Genomic DNA, 24,418 nt, shown 5'->3' with positions numbered 1-24,418 from the left:
ATAATAATAATAAAATTTTTTTTAAAAGTAAGGGGACTTCCCTGGTAGTCCAGTGGTTAAGACTCCAAGCTTCCAATGCAGGGGGCACATGTTCGATCCCTGTTCGGGGAACTAAGATCCCACATGCTGCGGGGCGTGGCCAAAAAAAAAAGTAAGTACAATGTCAAATTCAGTGCAGACTTGGATTTATAACAGTAACACACTTTCCATTTGCTATATACAAAGACATAAATTTTGAAACTGTATTAAAATAACAGTTGCTCCAGTAAGAATTTATTAATTTGAAAAAGGTACATAACCCCTGCATTCATGGAGTCACTAAGTCTAAGAGTTATACATATTTTTCAATCATACTTTCATGCATTTGTACTCTATAAATATGCATTATAAATATACAAGTATTTTCTAAAAATATATAATATAAATGTACAAATATAAATTTTATTCTATAAATAAATTCAAGGAATTATAAAACTCTAAGAATATATGCCTTATAAATATCAGGAATTTGCTTTATAAACTATTTGTTAGCACTTTGCTAGTGGTTTAAAAAGATTTTTAAAAACACAAAAGCACCAACGTGGCCCCTGGCCTCCTAAAGCTCACCATCTAATCTCTTGTCATGGTGAGTGGCCTGACTTGATGGATGGCTCCTGAGTGACAGCAGTTAAAGAAGATTTACAGAACGTCCAAAGGCAGCATCCAGAAGCCTCATACTTTCTCACTGATCTCCGAAAAATGTCCTTTTCTTCTTTTCAGCTATGCTTCCAACAAAGCAAGTAAAGCTGCTTCTGTTCTCCTATATTCTCTGTGGACCCACACGGAGCTCCATAATGCCTACAAGAAGGTAAGAATGCTAAAAAGAGCCAGATAATAATGTCCTGCTTGACTTGACCCTGGTGAGAAGTCACTAAAAACTGCATTTTCTTGTGTGAAAATTGTTGTTAACCTTTCACATTTCTGTTTGCTTATTCCAAAGGCTCAGTTTAAGAAGACAGATTTTGTCAACAGCCGGACTGCCAAAGCCTACCACTCCCTGAAAGACTGAGGAACATGAAGAAGTGCTCTCAGAAAGATGAACCTCATTATTCTCAGTCACAAAAAGCCCCAAAGGGAAACACCTATTTTTCTACTTCCCAGCCCAAGAAACTTCAAAAAACCATGTCCTGTTTCTATCCTTTTCTATTTCCATGGTCCCCAGGATCCAGAAAACAAATAATCAAAATATAATTTTATTAGTTTTCCAGAGGACATTTGCAAGTTTGCCACGAGTAGATACTGGCAACAGGCTCGATTTTACCCTCTACAAACAGTGGTCTTGTTGATCAGGGCTGATGGTGTATGTCCTACTGGAATCAAAATGTGAGTTCATGTGGGATGGACATTAACAGAATAAATAAGGAAGGAAGCTGCTGTATTACTAGGATTTTAAAAGTTTGATTTACATTTATATTCCTTTTCTGGTTTCCATGTTTTGTCACTCACATGCACGTTGCTTCACCACTGAGCCATGAGTGTATTGTTCTGCAGTGTTGAAACAGAATGGAAACAACAAGAAATATTTGTGGGGTTATCCAGGCAAAAATGTAATGACAAAATTACTTGTTTGTTTACTTTGTGCTTGTTTTTATCCTCTTGAATTTTTTCTCTGATTTTCAGTGAACTTAAGAAATTTAGATCACAGAACATGCATGACTATAAGGAAAAGAAATTGAAAGGAAGTGATCATAGCAAATTTAAAAATCTTTTCTACAGAGAAAGTCAACTATGGTTATGAAATTCAGTGTTCCCTCAAAATACTGAATAAGTAGGATTTTTACTAAAGGAAATATTTCACCTATAATAACACCATTAAATGTAAATCTCTTCTGACAGTAGCATTCAGTGTAATCTATTTCCTGGACTTCTTCAGCCACTGCAGTGGGCTGGTGGAAGAATGGACTCTACTGTTTGGCTACAAAAGAAACCTAGGCCTCTCAGACTACTGGACCAGTCAGGGCCCTGAAAACACAGCTTATTTTAATGAAGTACATTATCAACCAGCCCTACTTTGCCCAACATTTTAAAAATAGAACCACTAAACTCATGTGACCTTCCTTAGGCCATTATTTTAAGTCAAGGAAAAGCTAGAAAAAAAATGAAGTTATGTTGAGGAAAAATGTGTCTAGGCCATCCAGAAATGATATGAGAAATACTAATGTTTTAAAGTTGACAACATCATCTATTGAAGTGAGTCTGTATTAAGTGTTATTTTAACTGGGCTGTGATTAATACCATTCAGATAGAATTAGTCTTCTTAACTATAATTCTGTTATATTTTGCTTTTTTAAAAAAAATCTGACAATATCTGTTGTAAGAAAGTAAGAAGGAAAAAAATCCTTCAGCTCCTTTTGGCCAGAAAAGTGTAATAGGAAATAAATTGTCACTTTCAATTTGAATGTGTACTTAAGTGTTTATTTGTTTTGTTTTGTTTTTTTGGCCACACAGCTTGTGGGATCTTAGCTCCCCAACCAGGGATCGAACCTGAGCCTACGGCAGTGAAAGCACCAAGTCTTTTTTTTTTTTTTTTTTTTTTTTAACCCCCCCCCCACCAAGTCTTAACTACTGGACCACCAGGGAATTCCCAAAGTCTTTATTGTATTTGCAACTTAAAATTTTTTTCAATTTCAAAAGCTCAATGAAGAAGACTTAGGTTACTAACCTAGTTCAAAATGAAATTATTTAGATACCAATTTTTAAAATACTAAAGAGAGAAATTATATCCCTTTTATCAGAATTCTGATGATAAGCATTTGGAGTATATTTATTCCTCAGAGAATTAATGTATATTCAAGAAGTTTCTGTGTTTTTAAGACATTAGTAGAGCCTTCAATAATATTAAACACAAAATGAGGCAAAAATAACATTGCTTGCCTTGGTATCTGTGTATATCTGACTTATTTGTGTATCTTGGTGTATGTGGTATGATTGACATGACATAAATTCAACTTTAATTACTAAGGGTTTAATACTTTGTAATTGCTGTATTTCTTCCCTAATTAGTCCTAAATTCCTTACCAAGAAACACTTCCTATAAGAAAGATGGGACTAGCTAGTGACTAAAACATGTAAAAATGGAGAGACATACAAATCTAGGTATTGCTAGATTTCAGTAAATTGAGTGGGTCTGTGACCATGAAAAGATAGACTATGCTTGATCCCCATGTCCTGCTTTGTCCCTTTGTTTACAAAAACCTCACTTCTTTACTTTCTATGAACACTTCTGAGGGAGGTCCTTATGCAGTTGAATATCACTTTTCATCACAGGTCTATACACAAAGCTTTTTTTCTTTTCTATGTGTCCCATACTGTACCCATGTCATCAAAGGAACAAAGGCACTGAGCTGGGACTCTGCATGCATTTGTGTTAAGAGATCTAAAGGCCTTGCTGCCTTCTCAAGAATTCTTAATGATCTTCTGGAATATGGGAGGTTGCTGCCCTGGATTTCTATCAAATGAAAAACATTTTATACCAGATGGAAAAAAACCAAAGGGTTATCTGATAAGATAAAGAGGGGATTAACATGTCAAATGGGAAAATAAGCAGCATGAGTAGATAAACCACTTTAAAACCAATTTTATCACCCTATGAAGAAGCAATTCCTTAGAAGAAAGAAGGAAATGGTGGGGGAGAAATATATATATATACACACACATATATATATGTTTAAATATATAAATAATATGTATATATATTTTTAATATATATTGGAACATATATGTATATATATATATATAATTTATATACTATAGTTACAAATGAAATTTCTTCTAAATAAAATATATAATGAAGGCACTGCATTGGAATGAGGAGGACTTCAGTATGTGTGTACTTTGAACAAAATTGCAGAAGCCTTGAATCACAGAATCTGAGGATTAGGAGGGAATTTAGAGGGCATCTGGTCAAGTCCTCTTTAGAGTATCTTCTTGTATCATAAAAGACTCAGTTCTTATTAAAGTAACAGAGAAGAAAAACATGCAATCATTCATTCAACTAATGCCTAACATGACCCTGTAACTGGCCTATCTTCAGATTCAGTAACTTTTGCATTTTAAAGTATTCCTTGTGGAAGTGAAAATAGATTAAAAAGGAAACAAACTCTTCAAAACTCGGCTTTAGATTTAATGTTTTATTTATAGTGGAAATGACAGTTTCATCTCTTATGAAATAAACTTCAACCCTTTAAGAACTGTAACTAAAAGGAAAACTCTCTTTTTATGATCTATTCGGAAAGAGAGACCAAAATGCCACACACTGGCATAGAAGTTGTTTAAAATATGTTAAGGGAAAGCATTTTGAAAGTCATAGGGAGACACAAAGAACCCAGCAATATCCAGCCTGGAAGACGGGTGTTGTGTTATCTGTCTTTAAATATCTGAGAGACCACAGTGTAGAAGATGACACAGTCTTCCTCTAACAGAGTAGAGGACAGACCAGGGTCAGTAAGCAGAGGCTTGTGTGACTGGCTTTGACTGAACAAGAGTGGACATATGTTGAGCACTTCTTACAGCCTCCTCATGAAGTATGTACTTCTTTTTCTTTCTTTCTTTTTTTTTTTTTTAATACATTTTACGCATGAAAATAACCTGAAGCAGAGAAAGGTTAGGTCACATTCCAAAGCTGCATAGCTAGAAAGTGCAGAGGGGCCATGTAAGCCCAGGTGGGTTGGCTTCTCTCTGGGTTCCCTGGGAGCCAAGAATGCAAGACTCAGGTCTCCGTGCTGGGGAAACGTGGGGCTCTCTTTGGCTTGTCTCTTGGCAAGTTAAGAGGATAGTCTGACATAATGGTTAAGAGGATTGATTCTAGGACCAGCCAGCCTGAACTCAAATTGTGACTGTTCTCCTTACTGGGAGGGTAAGGGTAAGGGTTAGGGTTAAGGTTAGGGTTAGTTGGGGGAAGTTTCTCACTCTCCCTGATCCTCAGTTTTCTTTGTTATATGTGAATGATAGGAGTAGTTACCTCATGGGATTGTTTTAAGGATTGAATGTTTTCATAATTATAAAGCACTTAAAACAGTGCCTGACAGTATATACTGAATTTCTCTTCTCAGATAGGTTGGTTCAATTAAAAGCCCGACCTTCCCCCCAGCCATGCATTTTGTACACCCACACATACACATACTGATTCATCCCTCAGAAGGCCAGGTAGAAATGAGGAAAATAAATATGGCCCAGACAAGTGTTCCTGAAAGTCTGTTCTTCAGAACACAAGTTCTTTGGGAGTATTTATAAGTGTTATGTGAAAAGAAATATCCCATACTTTAAGTCTGAAAAGGGCTGAGTTATACAAATCTTGAAAGAATCTGGATTACAAGACTTCTCAGAGCCCCTAATATGCAGCGTACATTGTGAAATCTCCAAGAAGGGCTAGAGTATGCTGCATGTCACAAACCTTTGGTTGAATCAATAAACCCCTTTTTTCCTAGATGATTCTTGAAGCTGTGCTTCTGTTGTAAACACTGTGACCAGCAGTGATCTGAGCCATAGTCAAGAGGAAAAAAGGCATTTATCTTGTTCACAGTCTAGCCCAGTTCATCTTGCTAAAGCCTGGACTACTAGTAAACCATACCTGGGCTTAGTCATGGTTTAGTAAAATCTGAAAATCAGCGATTTCAATAGATTTAGGACTAGTTCCTGAACATTTTGTCTCATTCCCACCTGGAGTGCTGCATCTGTGGATGGGAAGGTAACTCAGGAGGTATGTATTAGCCCAGAGAAGCAGGTTGAGACAGTGACAGACATTCTTACATCTGGCTGATCAGACCTCCTCATAAATCCCACTTCAAGAAGAAGTTAAATCTCTCAGAAGCCTGAATTTTGCTTGTAAGATGCTAACACACATCTGGCAAGGAATAAAAATCAAGTCCAAATTGTTGCAGATTTTCTTAGAACCATTGCAGTATGTTCTTCCCAGTAACAGTGTTTTGGGTGTTTTCTTGTTTTGGAAAGGAAGTTAGGGGTATCCATTTTCAATTAGGATATCTTTCAACATACATGTATTGAGCACTTGTTCCTGGAGCTGAGGACCAGTGAGATGTACCTTCCTGAGGAAGCACTCACAGCTCTCCGTGAAACTGACTTCACTGTGACAGTTTCACAGTTTACAGTGCTCTTTGCTTCACCTGGGAAATGAAAAGTCATCAACTGTGTGCTGAGTTAAGGCGCTCTAGACCTACACAGGTCTTCTGGAATAGATCGCTCTCATAAAACAAGAAGTGGTTAGAGTGAGAAGCAGAGAATTATTAAGAAAATACCCTTATTTTTAGCCAGAAGAGGTTAAGCCAGAATTGACACTCCTGTAATAAGAGTGCATGAAAATTCTAATATTTTGAAAATTGACAAAATTTATTTTCCTCAGGAACTTGTTTCTTTTACTCCTTGCTCTAACTGGAGTTTTTGCAGTCCTAAATTTAAAAGACATAAGTAATCTATTTTAGTGGTACTGTCAAAACAGCTTTTTTTAAAAGAATTAGGTGTGAACATATTAAATAGCATACGAACATACTCCAACTTTTGGTGGCTCATTTCTAAAATGACCCAATTCTTCATCTCATGTTGTGTTTCTCCTGTTTTACTTTATCACTTAAGATGCTTCATTTGCAGTTAAGAAGAAAGTCCAACTCAAAATGGCTTAGGCAATAAATGATTTTTGCCTAAGGAACAGGAACATCAGGTTTAGGCTCAGGTTTGGTTATTTCAGCAGTTCATTGAGGTCATCAAGAACTCAGATACTGGGACTTCTCTGGTGGTCCTGTGGGTAAGACTCTGCTCTCCCAATGAGGGGGACCTGGGTTTGATCCCTGGTCAGGGGACTAGACCCCGCATGCCTAAACTAAAACTAAAGATCCCACATGCTTCAACTAGGACTGGGCGCAGCCAAAATAAATAAATGAATATTTTTTTAAAAAAGAGAGAACTCAGATTCCTTTAATCTGCTGTCATCCTCACCATATTAGGTTTTGTCTCCAGGTTGATTTCTTCATGCTGACAAAATGGTTGCAGCAACTCCAAACATCTCATCTTCACAGAGCCATGTCCAAAGGCCAGAAAAGTAAACATTCCTTTCTTGCATTCTTTTTCTTTAAAACAAAGAAAAATTTCCCAGAAGCTTCCATCAGACATCCCTCATTTCATATTGCCAGAATTACATCACACATCCATTCCTAAATCAATTCCTGGTGAGAAAAATGAAACTACTATTCCTTTCTCTTTTTTTATAAATTTATTATTTTTAAAAATATTTATTTATTTATTTATTTGGCTGTGCCAGGTCTTAGTTGCAGCACACATGATCTTTTTTGTGGCGTGCAAGATCTTTAGTTCTGGCATGCGGGATCTTTTAGTTGCGGCATGTGGGATCTAGTTCCCTGACCAGGGATGGAACCCGGGCCCCCTGCATTGGGAGAGCGGAGTCTTAACTGCTGGATCACCAGGGAAGTTCCTACTATTCCTTTCTTAAACCAATCATATTTCACTGAAGGCAGGGGCTACCTTCCCTGAGACTCATGAATGGTGAATACTTGAACAAAGTCAGTGTATAATTGAGCAAGGAAAAAGGGGGCTGCAGAATAGTCAACCAACATTGCCTGCCCTATGTAGAGACACTCAAAGAAAAAAGAATTAAACATTTTTTAGCAAACTGATTTCATTTAACTTATAAGACAACTCTTTCAAATGCTGCAGATAAAAGAGCAAGTTTATCTACTATGGCTGTTGCATTGCATTTAGGACAAAGTCCTTGAAAGTTTATGGTTAAAGAATGATAGGAGAGCTAGGAACTGCAGTTCAGTGAATAATCATGATTTCAAGGAGAACAATAAAAGATGATGCTCAGTTGAACTGTAGAGGTAGAATAAAATCATTTCAGAAACTACTGTGCCTCTTTTTCATTCTCTCCTTTTTTTTTTTTCATTCTCTCCTTTTCTTGACATCTACTATTCCTCACCTTTAACTGCTAATTATGGAACAGAAGTTGTACCTTCATTGACCGAATTACCTTGGAAGAAAGTTGGCTTGAGCTTGAGGTGTTTGGATAATCTCCAGTTACTTCAATGAGACATTAGTTTAGCTGAGTAGAAAGAATTGGGTTTGGATTCTGACTTTACTTCTCAATGGCTGTGTGACTCTGGGGAGTTACTTTAACTTCCTGAGTGTCAATTTTACCTCATTGTCAATTATTGATTATAGGATTGTTGAGGGAATAAACTGAGATGATGTTTTCAAAATGCCTGGCTCCTAGTGATTACTTCCTTTTTGTAGATCTGGCTGCTGCCCAGAGGTCCCCAGGCTTCAGTTTCTGCCTTCAGTTTTATTTCTCTGCTTTTCAGTGTCCCAGGGATCATCTTAAAGCAGAAAGCAAACTCCATAGTGGTAAAACAGGAAATGATAGAGGAGGGAAAACCTGTGTGTTGAATTTTCTTGCCCCCTCCAGCCCTTCCTCATGCCACCAGGTTTCGCTTACTGTTCTTCTGCTGACCTGAGATCCACAACCCCACAGTCCCTTATCCTGCCCATTTTTACACCAAAATCCATCCTCCTGAAGAATTCAAATCAGGGGAAACTTCGAGGGGGACAAAGTGAAACAACTCCCCTTCTTGCTGCTTAGGGGTGCAGCAGGAGACAATGTGTTCTCGCTAACCTAGGTGGAAATATTGAGTATGTTTTTCTATTAAAATAATAATAACAAATTATTTTAATAGAAAACAATAATGTGTCAGGTCAGCCAAACAGTAAAACTTAATTTCCTTTTCTGAAAAAAGTGATTTTGGAGGAGAGTATTCAGATAACCTTCAAGAGTAAATGTTTGTATGAAAGTTGGGTATGGCATAGACTTGACTTTTAACAGGACACATGGTGCCCAGCATAAAGACTACATTTCTCTGCCTCACTTGCAACTGAGTAAAGTCATATGACTAAGTGCTAGCCAGTGGGATATAGGTGCAGTGTAACCCAACAGCTCCTCAAAACCTTCCTTAAGAGACAATGGGCATGGGCCCTTTGCTCTGTCTCCTTTATCCATTCTTCCTGGAATGCTGATGATACCCACCTGGACCACGGGATGAAGGCCACGCTCTGGTATGGCAGCACGGTGACCTGAGTGGAACCTGGTCACACTAGCTCTAGACCACTTATTTCAGACATTGCACACAAGAGAGAGAAATAAAATTTTATTGGGTTTATGCTATTATTATCTTAGTTTTTATAACTCACGATCAAACTTAATCCTAACTACTGCTTCTTGACACCATTATCTAGCACAAAATCAAATTAAAAAAAAATTTCAAACTAGAAGATATCAATACAATGCCTCTGTCCTAGATCAAAATGCAAACTACACAGTTAAACTGTTAGCAAGAATACAAAGAAAGGGAAGTTAATTCAGTGAGTTAATTTTGGACCTCAGATCCCTTTAACCTGTTGCTAACGTTCTTTACAAAGCAGTCTTCAGCCGTGTTGTGGAATTAATTCTACTCAATGGAAAAATAAATAATGGTATCAGATTTCCTCAGAGAAGCATGCTTTGGAGCATATTGCCTGGGGCGGGGGGGAAGTAGTAGCTGAAATACAGTACATAAAGCTATGTGACTATAAAATTGTATAAAATTGTGACTATAAAATATACAATTTTCTACGACATATTTGCTGACAAATGTCAAGAGAAAATAGTTTCTATGCAATGAAAAGAGACTTAAGTAGACACCTAACTTAGGTCATAAACATTTTCAAAAGGTCAACTGGAAAACCATCTACAGTTGTCTAATACCATGTGTCTCACAGGGGCTCTGTTTGACAAAAGGCATCCATATCTGACCTACATATCATGGTATTTAGGAAACATTACCAAGTCATGATAAATCGACCTATATAGATTTGTGGAATTTTTGCTTCATGGATCTTGTCTTTGGGCACTTAGCACCCACTCCCACCTCTTCTGAATTCCCTCCTGTGCCATAGGGGCTAGAAGGCAAAAAACTACATTTTTCAGACTGTCTTACAGCTGGGGTTTTAGATGCAGCTTAGTTTCCTCAAGGATGACACAGTTGGGTATGAATGTGGAGGCCATTTTCCAGCTGCTGTTGTGTTTGGGAAGCGAGTCCCAACAGATATAAGTGTGCCAGTGTCCAGTTACCAACTTTGTGAGTTGTAAGCCGTGACAGCGACACATGTGACGGCAGGAATAGCAGCAGCTGGCCTCCTGATTTCTGCTCCTCCAGCTCTTTCACAAGTGTGTAAACACCCAAATTCCTGTGTTAAGTCCTCTCTACTCAAATATCTAGAGTGAATTCTGTTTTCTTCACTGAACCCCGATATGGTATTCCAGTCACTTATGTTTTCTAGGAATTAGGGAAATTAGTATCCCAGAAGAGCCTAATTTTGTTTGTTAACTGAGTTGTTTAATGTTAAAAAGGGATCTTTGGCATATCATAAATATTTGTATCTCTTAAACATAAGCGTAATTTAAATATCTGGTCATTTTCAATATAAATCTAGTAATTTTTCTAAAAACCTTTTACTTGATCTTTGATTACTATTTTAATAACTGATAAGTTTAACAGAATAATTAATCCCAAATAATTAACACCATCATTAATTATAAGCAGTTTAAACTACAATCACAAAATTTCAATGTATCTCAGGGCCTTCATAGATCTAACAGGGTAGACCTAGACATTTAGCAAACTAAAAGCTATTGATTTGTTCTGTCTTTAGCTACTGGAAATTACATCGAAGGTCAAGGTTTCCTGTAGGAACTTCTTCTGCATCAGGAAAATCATTAGAGAAAGGCCATTTCCAGAAATGTTGTGCTTGGCAAATTAATCTTTTTTGAAAAGCTATTCACCACATTAGTACAATATGAAAACCCAAGCAATTAGCAGAATTCTTCATTCTTAGAGCTGCGGGCTTAAGTTCAACATTTCTTGATTCATTGCCCATGATTCATTATTTTGAATAGCTGTTTTCCAGGCTAAGACCCCATGTTTGGCAATCACAGCAATAAAACTCAGAAATGATGTTCAGTATTATTCATGAGGTACCCATACACAAAATTTGTTTCCATATACCACAGTTATTTACTGACGCCTGGTTAACCTTTCGATCTCATTTTTCAAAATGAGACGTCGTTTTTAAAGACGGTATTCTTGAATATAGTCTTTCAACTGTACAGTCAGAAAATGTTGAATTTTATAATGTTAACTGTGCCCTGACAAAAATCAACCATCCTTTGTGGGCCAACAGAGTCTGATTAGGTGGTATAAGGAAGACATTTCTATCAAAATAAAAGGTCCCTACTTGAATAACATATTTACAACTAGTTTGTCACAGTACTTGGAAGTCAACAATTAGAGATTAAGGCTTTGGTTAAATTAGAAGTTCTTAAAATACAAATTCTCATAGGAAAGGTAGCACCAATAAAAAAATTTTTTTAATTTAAAAAAATTTTTAAATTAAAAAGGAAAAAAACTTAAAAAGGATGTCTATATGTGGATAACTGAGTCACTGCTGTACAGTAGAGATTGCCACAACATTGTAAATCAACTATACTTCCATTAAAATTTAAAAAAAGAAAGGAAAGGTAGCACCAAAAGTCCAACCAACAACAGAAGACCATATAAAAAAAATCAGTGGCATTACATAATAAATCATCATACAATGAGATGATATACAGTAAAGAAGAATGAGCTACAGCTACAAGCATCCATAAAAATAAACTTAAATTAGATCATGTTAAGCAGAAAAAGGCAATAAAAATGGGGTGATTCCATTTATATAAAGTTCAAAAACAAAACTAAACTAAAAAATATATTGATTAGGAATAGATACTTATATGGCTTTAAAAAGCTATAAAAAAGAGAATGGACTTGAGGATACAGGGAGGAGGAAGGGTAAGCTGGGACAAAGTGAGAGAGTGGCACTGACATATATACACTACCAAATGTAAAACTGTTAGCTAGTGGGAAGAAGCTGCATAGCACGGGGAGATCAGTTCAGTGCTTTGTGACCACCTAGAGGGGTGGGATAGGGAGGGTGGAAGGGAGGGAGACGCAAGAGGGAAGAGATATGGGGCTATATGTATAGCTGATTCACTTTGTTATAAAGCAGAAATTAACACACCATTGTAAAGGAATTATACTCCAATAAAAATGTTAAATAAATAAATAAAATAGTGAAAACCAAAAAAAAAACAAAAAAGCTATGAAAAGAAAGCATGCAGAGAAGCGTTTAAGAACACATATAAGAAAGATGCTTGTAAGAGTGCTTCTTGCTTGCCATGTTGAGAACAATCAGTACTATATCAGTGAATGCATGAGATAGCCTTTCTGTAATGCATGTACAGAAGTGCTTAAGAACACATGTGGACTTCCCTGGTGGCACAGTGGTTAAGAATCTGCCTGCCGGGCTTCCCTGGTGGCACAGTGGTTGAGAATCTGCCTGCTAATGCAGGGCACACGGGTTCGAGCCCTGGTCTGGGAAGATCCCACATGCCACGGAGCAGCTGGGCCCGTGAGCCACAACTACTGAGCCTGCGCGTCTGGAGCCTGTGCCCCGCAACGGGAGGGGCCGCGATAGTGAAAGGCCCGCGCACCGCGATGAAGAGCGGTCCCCGCACCGCGATGAAGAGTGGCCCCCACTTGCCGCAACTAGAGAAAGCCCTCGCACGAACCGAAGACCCAGCACAGCCAAAAATTAAAAAAAATAAATAAATAAATAAAAATTTAAAAAAAATAAAAATAAAAAAAAAGAATCTGCCTGCCAATGCAGGGGACACAGGTTCGATCCCTGGTCTGGGAAGATCCCACATGCCACGGAACAACTAAGCCCATTCGCCACAACTACTGAGTCCACATGCCACAACTAGTGAAGCCCACGCACCTAGAGCCTGTGCTCTTCAACAAGAGAAGCCACCGCAATGAGAAGCCCGTGCACCACAATGAAGCGTAGCCCTCCTCGCTGCAACTAGAGAAAGCCCATGCACAGCAAAAAGACCCAATGCAGCCAAAAAGGAAGGAAGGAAGGAAGGAAGGAAGGAAGGAAGGAAGGAAAGGAAGGAGGGAGGGAAGGAGGGAGGGAGGGAGGAAGGAAGGATTATTTAAAAAAAAAAAAAAAAAAGAACACTTGTAATAAAGATGTTTGTAAGGAAAAAACAATCTTATTATAGACTGCACTGTGTACCCTAACCCAATCTGCCTGATGTTCTTATTAAGAAAAAAAAAAAAAAGCTGTGAAGAGTAGCCAGTAAATGATAAACACTAAACTTAGGTCAGCAGTTACCTCTGGAGAGAATACAATTAAGGAGATTCGTGTGGGGGCTTCCAAGTTATTGAAAATGGTCTATTTGTAATACATGTATTATAAGTTCTCTAGTATGATATATGTCATGATTTAAAAGTTTAAAACTAATTTTAAAGTTAAATATGGGCTTCCATGATTGAAAAATGGAGGGAGCCCGAGCTATGGGTAGTCACACACAGTTTTTGCACCTCCATCTCTAGCAGAGGTCATTGTATACCACCAAGATCCCTTCCTTACCCTGGGTCTGAAGCACACACTCCCAGCTCCTAGGAGTGTTGGCGACCACCATCTCTCAGCTGAGTCCCTCTTTGGGACTTGACTTTGGCTGGAGACAGCCATAAACCCCCTTCCCAGGGAAAGCCTATATCCACAGATCGGTTAAATTGAGATTATAAACGTCTAGCTCCTTTTTTCCTCAGAAAATTTAAATGTGATGACATAAACAGGCTCTAAATCGTTATGTAAAATATTAGAAATATTTGAGGTTCATTGAGAAAATATGCCAGTTATATATTATTGAAAACAGGTATCATTCTATAAAATGACAAGTTATCAAAATTTCATACTGTCCAGAACCTCTTTAACCTGAGGAAGTGTTTTTCATCAGAAACCTCTTACAGTAACAAAGGTGCTGTACCATTTTGAAAACAAAACTCCAAAATGGAATTTCCAGTTTTACTTTATATGGATGTGAGACATTCTTTCTTAAATGTAATGAAAACAAAATATAAAAGCCTAATTTTGCCTTCTAAAGAAATATTACCAATGTAAATAATCCCACGTTAGTTATCACCATGCTGGTGTTGAAAGGCTGATATATTTAGAGACAGGAATTCGAGGGACAATGCATCTTGAACATGATACCAGCATTTGTCTTTCAGCCCTGTTTGAGAATCAGGCGGTAACTTCTAAGGTCTGCATTAAACAGAAAAGCATCACCTTTGGTCAGTTCTGCTTAACAACAAAGTAAGCTCTGAAGGGGCCTCCTAAATGACACAACAAGTGGGAAATTTTGAGAGAGGCAGAAATAATCTATCGTGGCTTAAAATGCAAAAGAGTACAGAAATCATCTGAAGGCTCCTAGGTTTCAGGTTAAAAGTGGAATGTAAAAACTTCATTAACGTTTGATTCCTTTCTTCAGTCTGTTTGTATAACAATGTCCATTCAGATATGAACTCTCTAAACCTACCCACCTGGAATTCTCAAGAACTTCATCTGCTCAAGGATTCATCCAGTGAAATATTCTCTCTCTGAAAATGGTACTGAGGAATATTTACTGGGATAGTATGACATTTATTACATCAGTGTCAACATAAACAAGCCAGTATACTCAAAAAATACTTATCAACTTTCCCTCGGATTATACTAAGGCTCTGCCATCTTTGGGCATACCTAAACCTTTTCAATACTATTCATCCTTCATTCATTTATTCAACAGATATTTATTTGGTGCCTGTGATGTGTCAGATACAGTGCTCAGCACTAGGGATATGATGACAAGATGAAGATGACCCAGCTCTTGTGGGGCTTACAAGGGTCTGTGATTTCACTGAGAACTGGCAGTCACCATATAACATTAACTGGCAAAAAGCTTCACATAGTTATCATTTGCCCACTGTGTAAAGTAGAATTTCCTTTTCTTTGTTCTAAAACTATTTCAATGGAAAACTCTCTCTTAAGCCTTTAAAGTGGGCCCAGCATTCTTCTTAGTTTCTACCTGAAGAACCTGGCAGCACAGCTGCAGAAGCAGAATGTACACTTATGGCCAGTCCAAGAGAGCTATAAATCCATATATTTGCTATTTGGCCTAGAGTGCTACAAAAATTTTAAAAAAGACAATCTACTCTCAAAAGTACTCTGAAAGAAGGATTTGGACTGACAAGGATGGTTCCATGTGGCTCAATATCACCCACAAAAGTGAAGTGCAAATATTTTCTCCCATTCCCAAACAAAATGAAAGTTGTCTTTTCATTTTGTTTACGGTTTCCTTTGTTGTGCAAAATCTCTTAAGTTTAATTAGGTCCCATTTGTTTATTTCTGCATTTATTTCCATTACTCTAGGAGACAAATCGAAAAAAAATATTGCTGTGATTTATGCCAGAGAGTGTTCTGCCTGTGTTTTCCTCTAGGAGTTTTTCATAGTATCTGGTCTTACATTATGTCTTTAATCTGTTTTGAGTTTATTTTTGTATATGGTTTTAGAGAATGTTCTAGTTTCATTCTTCTATATGTAACTGTCTGGCACCACTTGTTGGCAACAAGAAGACAACCTGTGGAACAAGAGAAAATATTTGCAAATGATGCTACCGACAAGAGATTGATTTCCAAAACATAGAAACAGCCCATACAGCTCAATATCAAAAAAAAAAACCACAATGCAATCAAAAAAGGGGCAGACGACCTAAATAGACATTTCTCAAAAGAAGACATACAGATGGCCAACACGCACATGAAAAGAGGCTCAACATTGCTAATCATTAGAGAGATGCAAAGCAAAACTACAATGAGGTATCACCTCACACTCGTCAGAATGGCCATCATCAAAAAGTCTGCAAATAATAAATGTTGGACAGGGTGTGGAGAAAAGGGAACCCTCCTACACTGTTGGTGGGAATGTAAATTACTGCAGCCACTATGGAGAACAGTAAGGAGGTTTCTCAAAAAACTAAAAATAAAGTTACCATATGATCCAGTAATCCCACTTCTGGGCATATATCCAGAAAGGATGAAAACTCTAATACGAAGAGATACATGCTACCCACCAAGGATCTCATTCGGATTTGACAGAGAAATTAAAACCTTTACAGACAAGCAAAAGCTAAGAGAATTCAGCACCACCAAATCAGCTTTACAACAAATGCTACAGGAACATCTCTAGGAAGGAAACACAAGAGAAGGAAAAGACCTACAATAACAAACCCAAAACAATGAAGAAAACGGTAATAGGAACATACATATCGATAATTACCTTAAATGTAAATGGATTAAATGCTCCAACCAAAAGACATACACTGGCTGAATGGATACAAAAACAAGACCCATATATATGCTGTCTACATGAGACCCACTTCAGACCTAGGGACACATACAGACTGAAAGTGAGGGGATGGAAAAAGATATTCCATGCAAATGGAAATCAAAAGAAAGCTGGAGTGACAGTTCTCATATCAGACAAAATAGACTTTAAAATAAAGACTATTACAAGAGACAAAGAAGGACACTACATAATGATCAAGGGATCAATCCAAGAAGAAGAAGATATAACAATGGTAAATATTTATGCACCCAACATAGGAGCACCTCAATCATAAGGCAAATATTAGTAGCCATAAAAGGGGAAATCGACAGTAACACAATCATAGCAGGGGACTTTAACACCCTACTTTTACCAATGCACAGATCATCCAAAATGAAAATAAATAAGGAAACACAAGCTTTAAATGATACATTAAACAAGATGGACTTAATTGATATTTACAGGACATTCCATCCAAAAACAACAGAATATACTTTCTTCTCAAGAGCTCATGGAACATTCTCCAGGATAGATCATATCTTGGGTCACAAATCAAGCCTTGGTAAATTTAAGAAAACTGAAATTATATCAAGTATCTTTTCCAACCACAATGCTATGAGACTAGATATCAATTACAGGAAAAAATCTGTAAAAAATACAAACACATGGAGGCTAAACAATGCAGTATTAAATAACCAAGAGATCACTGAAGAAATCAAAGAGGAAATAAAAAAATACCTAGAAACAAATGACAATGAAAACACAATGACCCAAAAATTATGCGATGCAACAAAAGCAGTTCTAAGAGGGAAGTTTATAGCAATACAATCCTACCTTAAGAAACAAGAAACATCTCAAATAAACAACCTAACCTTACACCTAAAGCACTTAGAGAAAGAAGAACAAAAAAACCGCAAAGTTAGCAGAAGGAAAGAAATCATAAAGATCAGATCAGAAATAAATGAAAAAGAAATGAAGGAAATGATAGCAAAGATCAATAGAACTAAAAGCTGGTACATTGAGAAAATAAACAAAATTGATAAACCACTAGCGAGACTCGTCAAGAAAAAAAGGGAGAAGACTCAAATCAATAGAACTAGAAATGAAAAAGAAGAAGTAACAACTGACACTGCAGAAATACAAACGATCATGAGAAATTACTACAAGCAACTCTATGCCAATAAAATGGACAACCTGGAAGAAATGGAAAAATTCTTAGAAATGCACAACCTGCCGAGACTGAACTAGGAAGAAAGAGAAAATATGAACAAACCAATCACAAGCACAGAAATTGAAACTGTGATTTAAAATCTTCCAACAAACAAAAGCCCAGGACCAGATGGCTTGACAGGTGAATTCTATCAAACATTTAGAGAAGAGCTAACACCTATCCTTCTCAAACTCTTCCAAAATATAACACAGGAAGGAACACTCCCAAACTCATTCTACGAGGCCACCATCACACTGATACCAAAACCAGAAAAAGATGTCACAAAGAAAGAAAACTACAGGCCAATATCACTGATGAACATAGATGCAAAACTCCTCAACCAAATACTAGCAAACAGAATCCAACAGCACATTAAAAGGATCATACGCCATGATCAAGTGGGGTTTATTTCAGGAATGCAAGGATTCTTCAATATACACAAATCAATCAACCTGATACACCATATTAACAAATTGAAGGAGAAAAACCACATGATCATCTCAATAGATGCAGAGAAAGCTTTCGACAAAATTCAACACCCATTTATGATAAAAGCCCTGCAGAAAGTAGGCATAGAGGGAAATTTCCTCAACATAATAAAGGCTATATATGACAAACCCACAGCCAACATCATCCTCAATGTTGAAAAACTGAAACCATTTCCATTAAGCTCAGGAACAAGACAAGGTTGCCCACTCTCACCACTATTATTCAACATAGTTTTAACCACAGCAATCAGAGAAGAAAAAGAAATAAAAGGAATCCAAATTGGAAAAGAAGCAGTAAAGCTGTCACTGTTTGCAGATGACATGATACTATACATAGAGAATCCTAAAGATGCTACCAGAAAACTACTGGAGCTAATCAATGAATTTGGTAAAGTAGCAGGATACAAAATTAATGCACAGAAATCTCTTGCATTCCTACACACTAATGATGAAAAATCTGAAAGTGAAATTAAGAAAACACTCCCATTTACCCTTGCAACAGAAAGAATAAAATATCTAGGAATAAACCTACCTAGGGAGACAAAAGACCTGTATGCAGAAAAGTATAAGACACTGATGAAAGAAATTAAAGATGATACAAATAGATGGAGAGATATACCATGTTTTTGGATTGGAAGAATCAACATTGTGAAAATGACTCTACTACCCAAAGCAATCTACAGATTCAATGCATTCCCCATCTAACTATGTACGGCATTTTTCACAGAACTAGAACAAAAAATTTCACAATTTGTATGGAAACACAAAAGACCCCGAATAGCCAAAGCAAACTTTAGAAAGAAAAACGGAGCTGGAGGAATCAGGCTCCCTGACTTCAGACTATACGACAAAGCTACAGTAATCAAGACAGTATGGTACTGGCACAGAAACAGAAATATAGATGAAGGAAACAGGAGAGAAAGCCCAGAGATAAACCCACGCACATATGGTCACCTTATCTTTGATAAAGGAGGCAAAAATATACAATGGAGAAAAGACAGCCTCTTCAATAAGTGGTGCTGGGAAAACTGGACAGCTACATGTACAAGAATGAAATTAGAACACTCCCTAACACCATACACAAAAATAAACTCAAAATGGATTAAAGACCTAAATGTAAGGCCAGACACTATCAAACTCTTAGAGGAAAACATACGCAGAACACTCTATGACATAAATCACAGCAAGATCCTTTTTGACCCACCTTATACAGAAATGAAAACAAAAACAAAACTAAACAAATGGGACCTAATTAAACTTAAAAGCTTTAGCACAGCAAAGGAAACCATAAAGAAGACCAAAAGACAACCCTCAGAATGGGAGAAAATATTTGCAAATGAAGCAACTGACAAAGGATTAATCTCCAAAATTTACAAGCAGCTCATGAAGCTCAATATCAAAAAAACAAACAACCCTCTCCACAAATGGGCAGAAGACCTAAATAGACATTTCTCCAAAGAACATACACAGATTGCCAACAAACACATGAAAGAATGCTCAACATCATTAATCATTAGAGAAATGCAAATCAAAACTACAATGAGATATCATCTCACACCGGTCAGAATGGCCATCATCAAAAAATCTACAAACATTAATGCTGGAGAGGGTGTGGAGAAAAGGGAACCCTCTTGCACTGTTGGTGGGAATGTAAATTGATACAGCCACTATGGAGAACAATATCGAGGGTCCTTTAAAAACTAAAAATAGAACTACCATACGACCCAGCAATCCCACTACTGGGCATATACCCTGAGAAAACCATAATTCAAAAAGAGTCATGTACCGAAATGTTCATTGCAGCTCTATTTACAATACAGGACATGGAAGCCTCCTAAGTGTCCATCAACAGATGAATGGATAAAGAAGATGTGGCACATATATACAATGAGATATTACTCAGCCATAAAAAGAAACGAAATTGAGTTATTTGTAGTGAGGTGGATGGACCTAGAGTCTGTCATACAGAGTGAAGTAAGTCAGAAAGAGAAAAACAAATACAGTATGCTAACACATATATATGGAATCTAAGGGAAAAAAAAGGTCATGAAGAACCTAGAGGCAAGATGGGAATAAAGACACAGACCTAGTAGAGAATGGACTCCAGGATATGGGGAGGGGGAAGGGTAAACTGTGACAAAGTGAGAGAGTGGCATGGACATATATACACTACCAAATGTAAAATAGATAGCTAGTGGGAAGCAGCCGCATAGCACAGGGAGAAGAGCTTGGTGCTTTGTGACCACCTGGAGGGGTGGGATAGGGAGGGTGGGAGGGAGGGAGATGTAAGAGAGAAGAGATATGGGAACATACGTATATGTATAACTGATTCACTTAGTTATAAAGCAGAAACTAACACACCATTGTAAAGCAATTATACTCCAATAAAGATGTTTAAATAAATAAATAAATAAATAAATAAATAAATAAATAAATAAAAGAAAAGAAAAACAAAAAACAAAAAAATGGTCATGAAGAACCTAGGGGCAAGACGGGAATAAAGATGCAGACCTACTAGAGAATGGACCAGAGGATACGGGGAGGGGGAAGGGTAAGCTGAGACAAAGTGAGAGAGTGGCATGGACATATATACACTATCAAACGTAAAATAGCTAGTGGGAAGCAGCCACATAGCACAGGGAGATCAGCTCGGTGCTTTGTGACCACCTAGAGGTGTGGGATACGGAGGGAGGGAGATGCAAGAGGGAAGAGATATGGGGACATATGTATATGTATAACTGATTCACTTTGTTATAAAGCAGAAACTAACACACCATTTTAAAGCAATTATACCTTAATAAAGATGTTTAAAGAAAAAGAGAGAGAGATACATGCACCCTAATGTTCATAGCAGCACTATTTACCATAGCCAAGACATGGAAGCAACCTAAATGTCCATGGACAGATGAATGGATAAAAAAAGACGTGGTTTATATATACAATGGAATATTAATCAGCCATAAAAAAAAAATGAAGTAATGTCATTTGTAGCAACGTTGGTGGACCTAGAGAATATCATACTAAGTGAAATAAGTCAGAGAAAGATATATATCATATGCTATCACTTATAAGTGGAATCTAAAAAAAATATACAAAGGAACTTACTTACAAAACATAAATAGACTCACAGACATAGAAAACAAACTTATGGTTCCCAAAGGGGAAATGGGGAGCAGATAAATTAGGAGTTTAGGATTAGCAGATACACACTACTGTAGTTAAAATTGATAAGCAACATGGACCTACTGTTGAGCACAGGGAACTATATTCAATATCTTGTAATAAGCTATAATAGAAAAGAATCTGAAAAAGAATATGTATATTCTTTTTCATATATATATGAAAAAGAATATATATATATTTTTTTATATATGTATACATATATATATATACAACTTTGCTGTACACCTGAAACTAACAGAACATTGTCAATCAACTTTACTTCAATTTTTAAAAATATATGGATATTTATTTATTTGGTTGTACCAGGTCTTAGTTTTGCAGCAGCCGGGTTCCTTAGTTGCGGCTCTAGGGCTCCTTAGTTGTGGCATGTGAAATCTTTGTTGTGGCAAGCATATGGGATCTAGTTCTCTGACCAGCGATCGAACCCAGGCCCCCTGCATTGGGAGTGTGTCATCTTAACCACTGGGCCACCAGGGAGGTCCCAACTTTACTTCAATTTTTTTTAAAAAAAGTGAAGTACAAACAAATACTTGTAGAGACCTTAGGTCAAAGCATTAATCGACACTGAACCCCAATTTTCAACACATGTATTCATCCCAAGTTCATTCATAGTTGCTCACCTATCCACAGAGATATACTCAACAAATACAACCTTCCGACACAGATGTTTCAAGGTAAATACAGCTTATTCCAAAGGGTTTACTCTAGAGTTTTTTGAAGGAGGCAGCAACTTCAGTTATGCCAAAGCAATACCCCTGAGATCACAGCAATAATAACTCTCATGTTGGGAGTTCACAGTGTGTGCCAAGAACTGTGCTACGTCTTTCACTGCATTATCTCTGCAAGGCACCTCTTTTTTTTTTTTTTTTAACATCTTTATTGGAGTATAATTGTTTTACAAGGTGTGTTAGTTTCTGCTTTATAACAAAGTGAAGCAGCTCTACATATACATATATCCCCATATCACTTCCCTCTTGCCTCTCCCTCCCTCTGACCCTCCCTATTCCACCCCTCTAGGTGGTCACAAAGCACCGAGCTCATCTCCCTGTGCTATGCGGCTGCTTCCCACTAGCCATCGGTTTTACATTTGGTAGTGTATATATGTCCATGCCATTGGATTCTTCCAATCCAAGAACATGGTTTATCTCTCCACCTATCTGTATCATCTTTAACTTCTTTCATCAGTGTCTTATAGTTTTCTTCATACAGGTCTTTTGTCTCCTTAGGTAGGTTTATTACTAGGTATTTTATTCTTTTTGTTGCAATGGTAAATGAGACTGTTTTCTTAATTTCACTTTCAGATTTTTCATCATTCGTGTATAGGAATGCAAGAGATTTCTGTGCATTAATTTTGTATCCTGCTACTTTACCAAATTCATTGATTTGCTCTAGTAGTTTTCTGGTGACATCTTTAGGATTCTCCATGTACAGTATCATGTCATCTGCAAACAGTGACAGCTTTAGTCTTCTTTTCGAATTTGGATTCATTTTGTTACTTTTTCTTCTCTGATTAAAGTGGCTAAAACTTCCAAAATAATGTTGAATAATAGTGCTGAGAGTGGGCAACCTTTTCTTGTTCCTGAGCTTAATGGAAATGGTTTCAGTTTTTCAACATTGAGGATGATGTTGGCTGTGGGTTTGTCATATATGACCTTTATTATGTTGAGGTAAGTTCCCTCTATACCCACTTTCTAGAGGGTTTTTATCGTAAATGGGTATTGAATTTTGTTGAAAGCTTTTTCAGCATCTATTGAGATGATCATATGATTTTTCTTCTTCAATTTGTTTATATGATGTATCACATTGATTGATTTGCATATATTGAAGAATCCTTGCGTTCCTGGGATAAACCCCACTTGATCATGGTGTATGATCCTTTTAATGTGCTGTTGGATTATGTTTGTTAGTATTTTGTTGAGGATTTTTTGCATCTATGTTCATCAGTGATATTGGCCTGTAGTTTTCTTTCTTTGTGACATCTTTGGTTTTGCTAACAGGTTGATGGTGGCCTCACAGAATGAGTTTGGGAGTGTTCCTTCCTGTGCTATATTTTGGAAGAGTTTGAGAAGGATAGGTGTTAGCTCTTCTCTAAATGTTTGATAGAATTCACCTGTTAAGCTATCTGGTCCTGGGCTATTGTTTGCTGGAAGATTTTTAATCACAGTTTCAATTTCAGTGCTTGTGATTGGTCTGTTTATATTTTCTCTTTCTTCCTGGTTCAGTCTCAGAAGGTCATGCTTTTCTAAGAATTTGTCCATTTCTTCCAGGTTGTCCATTTTATTGGCATATAGTTGCTTGTAGTAATCTCTCATGATCCTTTGTATTTCTTCATTGTCAATTGTGACTTCCCCATTTTCATTTCTAATTCTATTGATTTGAGTCTTCTCCCTTTTTTTCTTGATGAATCTGGCTAATGGTTTATCAAGTTTATCTTCTCAAAGAACCAGCTTTTACTTTTATTGATCTTTCCTATCGTTTCCTTCACTTCTTTTTCATTTATTTCTGATCTGATCTTTATAATTTCTTTCCTTCTGCTAACTTTGGGGTTTTTTTGTTCTTCTTTCTCTAATTGCTTTAGGTGTAAGGCTAAGTTGTTTATTTGAGATGTTTCTTGTTTCTTAAGGTAGGATTGTATTGCTATAGACTTCCCTCTTAGAACTGCTTTTGCTGCATCCCATAATTTTTGGGTCATCGTGTTTTCATTGTCATTTGTTTCTAGGTATTTTTTGATTTCCTCTTTGATTTCTTCAGTGATCTTGGTTATTAAGTAGTGTATTGTTTAGCCTCCATGTGTTTGTATTTTTTACAGATTTTTTCCTGAAATTGATATCTAGTCTCATAACGTTATGGTCAGAAAAGATATTTAATAACGATTTCAATTTTCTTAAATTAACCAACACTTGATTTGTGACCCAAGATATGATCTATCCTGGAGAATGTTCCATGAGCACTTGAGAAGAAAGTGTATTCTGTTGTTTTTGGATGGAATGTTCTATAAATATCAATTAAGTTCATCTTGTATAATGTATCATTTAAAGCTTGTGTTGCCTTATTTATTTTCATTTTGGATGATTTGTCTTTTGGTTTAAGTGGGGTGTTAAAGTCCCCTACTATGATTGTGTTACTGTCGATTTCCCCTTTTATGGCTGTTAGCATTTGCCTTATGTTTTGAGGTGCTCCTATGTTGGG

The 24,418-nt window shown here is 36.9% G+C and overlaps 1 protein-coding gene across 1 annotated transcript in view; it reads left to right on the top strand.

Annotated features, from left to right (window-relative positions):
• The window catches only part of PKP2 (plakophilin 2), an 85,309-nt gene extending 82,871 nt beyond the window's left edge, over positions 1-2,438 (top strand). Inside the window, exons 12-13 of the mRNA XM_059935622.1 lie at positions 760-847; positions 980-2,438. Of these exons, the coding sequence (XP_059791605.1) occupies positions 760-847; positions 980-1,048 (157 nt within the window). The 3' untranslated portion in view covers positions 1,049-2,438. The remainder of the gene's footprint in view (positions 1-759; positions 848-979) is intronic.
• The last annotated feature ends 21,980 nt before the right edge of the window (positions 2,439-24,418 follow it).

The sequence above is a fragment of the Balaenoptera ricei genome, chromosome 10 (assembly GCF_028023285.1).
Source record: "Balaenoptera ricei isolate mBalRic1 chromosome 10, mBalRic1.hap2, whole genome shotgun sequence".
Classification (NCBI taxonomy): Eukaryota; Metazoa; Chordata; class Mammalia; order Artiodactyla; family Balaenopteridae; genus Balaenoptera; species Balaenoptera ricei.
This window is presented reverse-complemented; position numbering and strand designations above follow the sequence as displayed.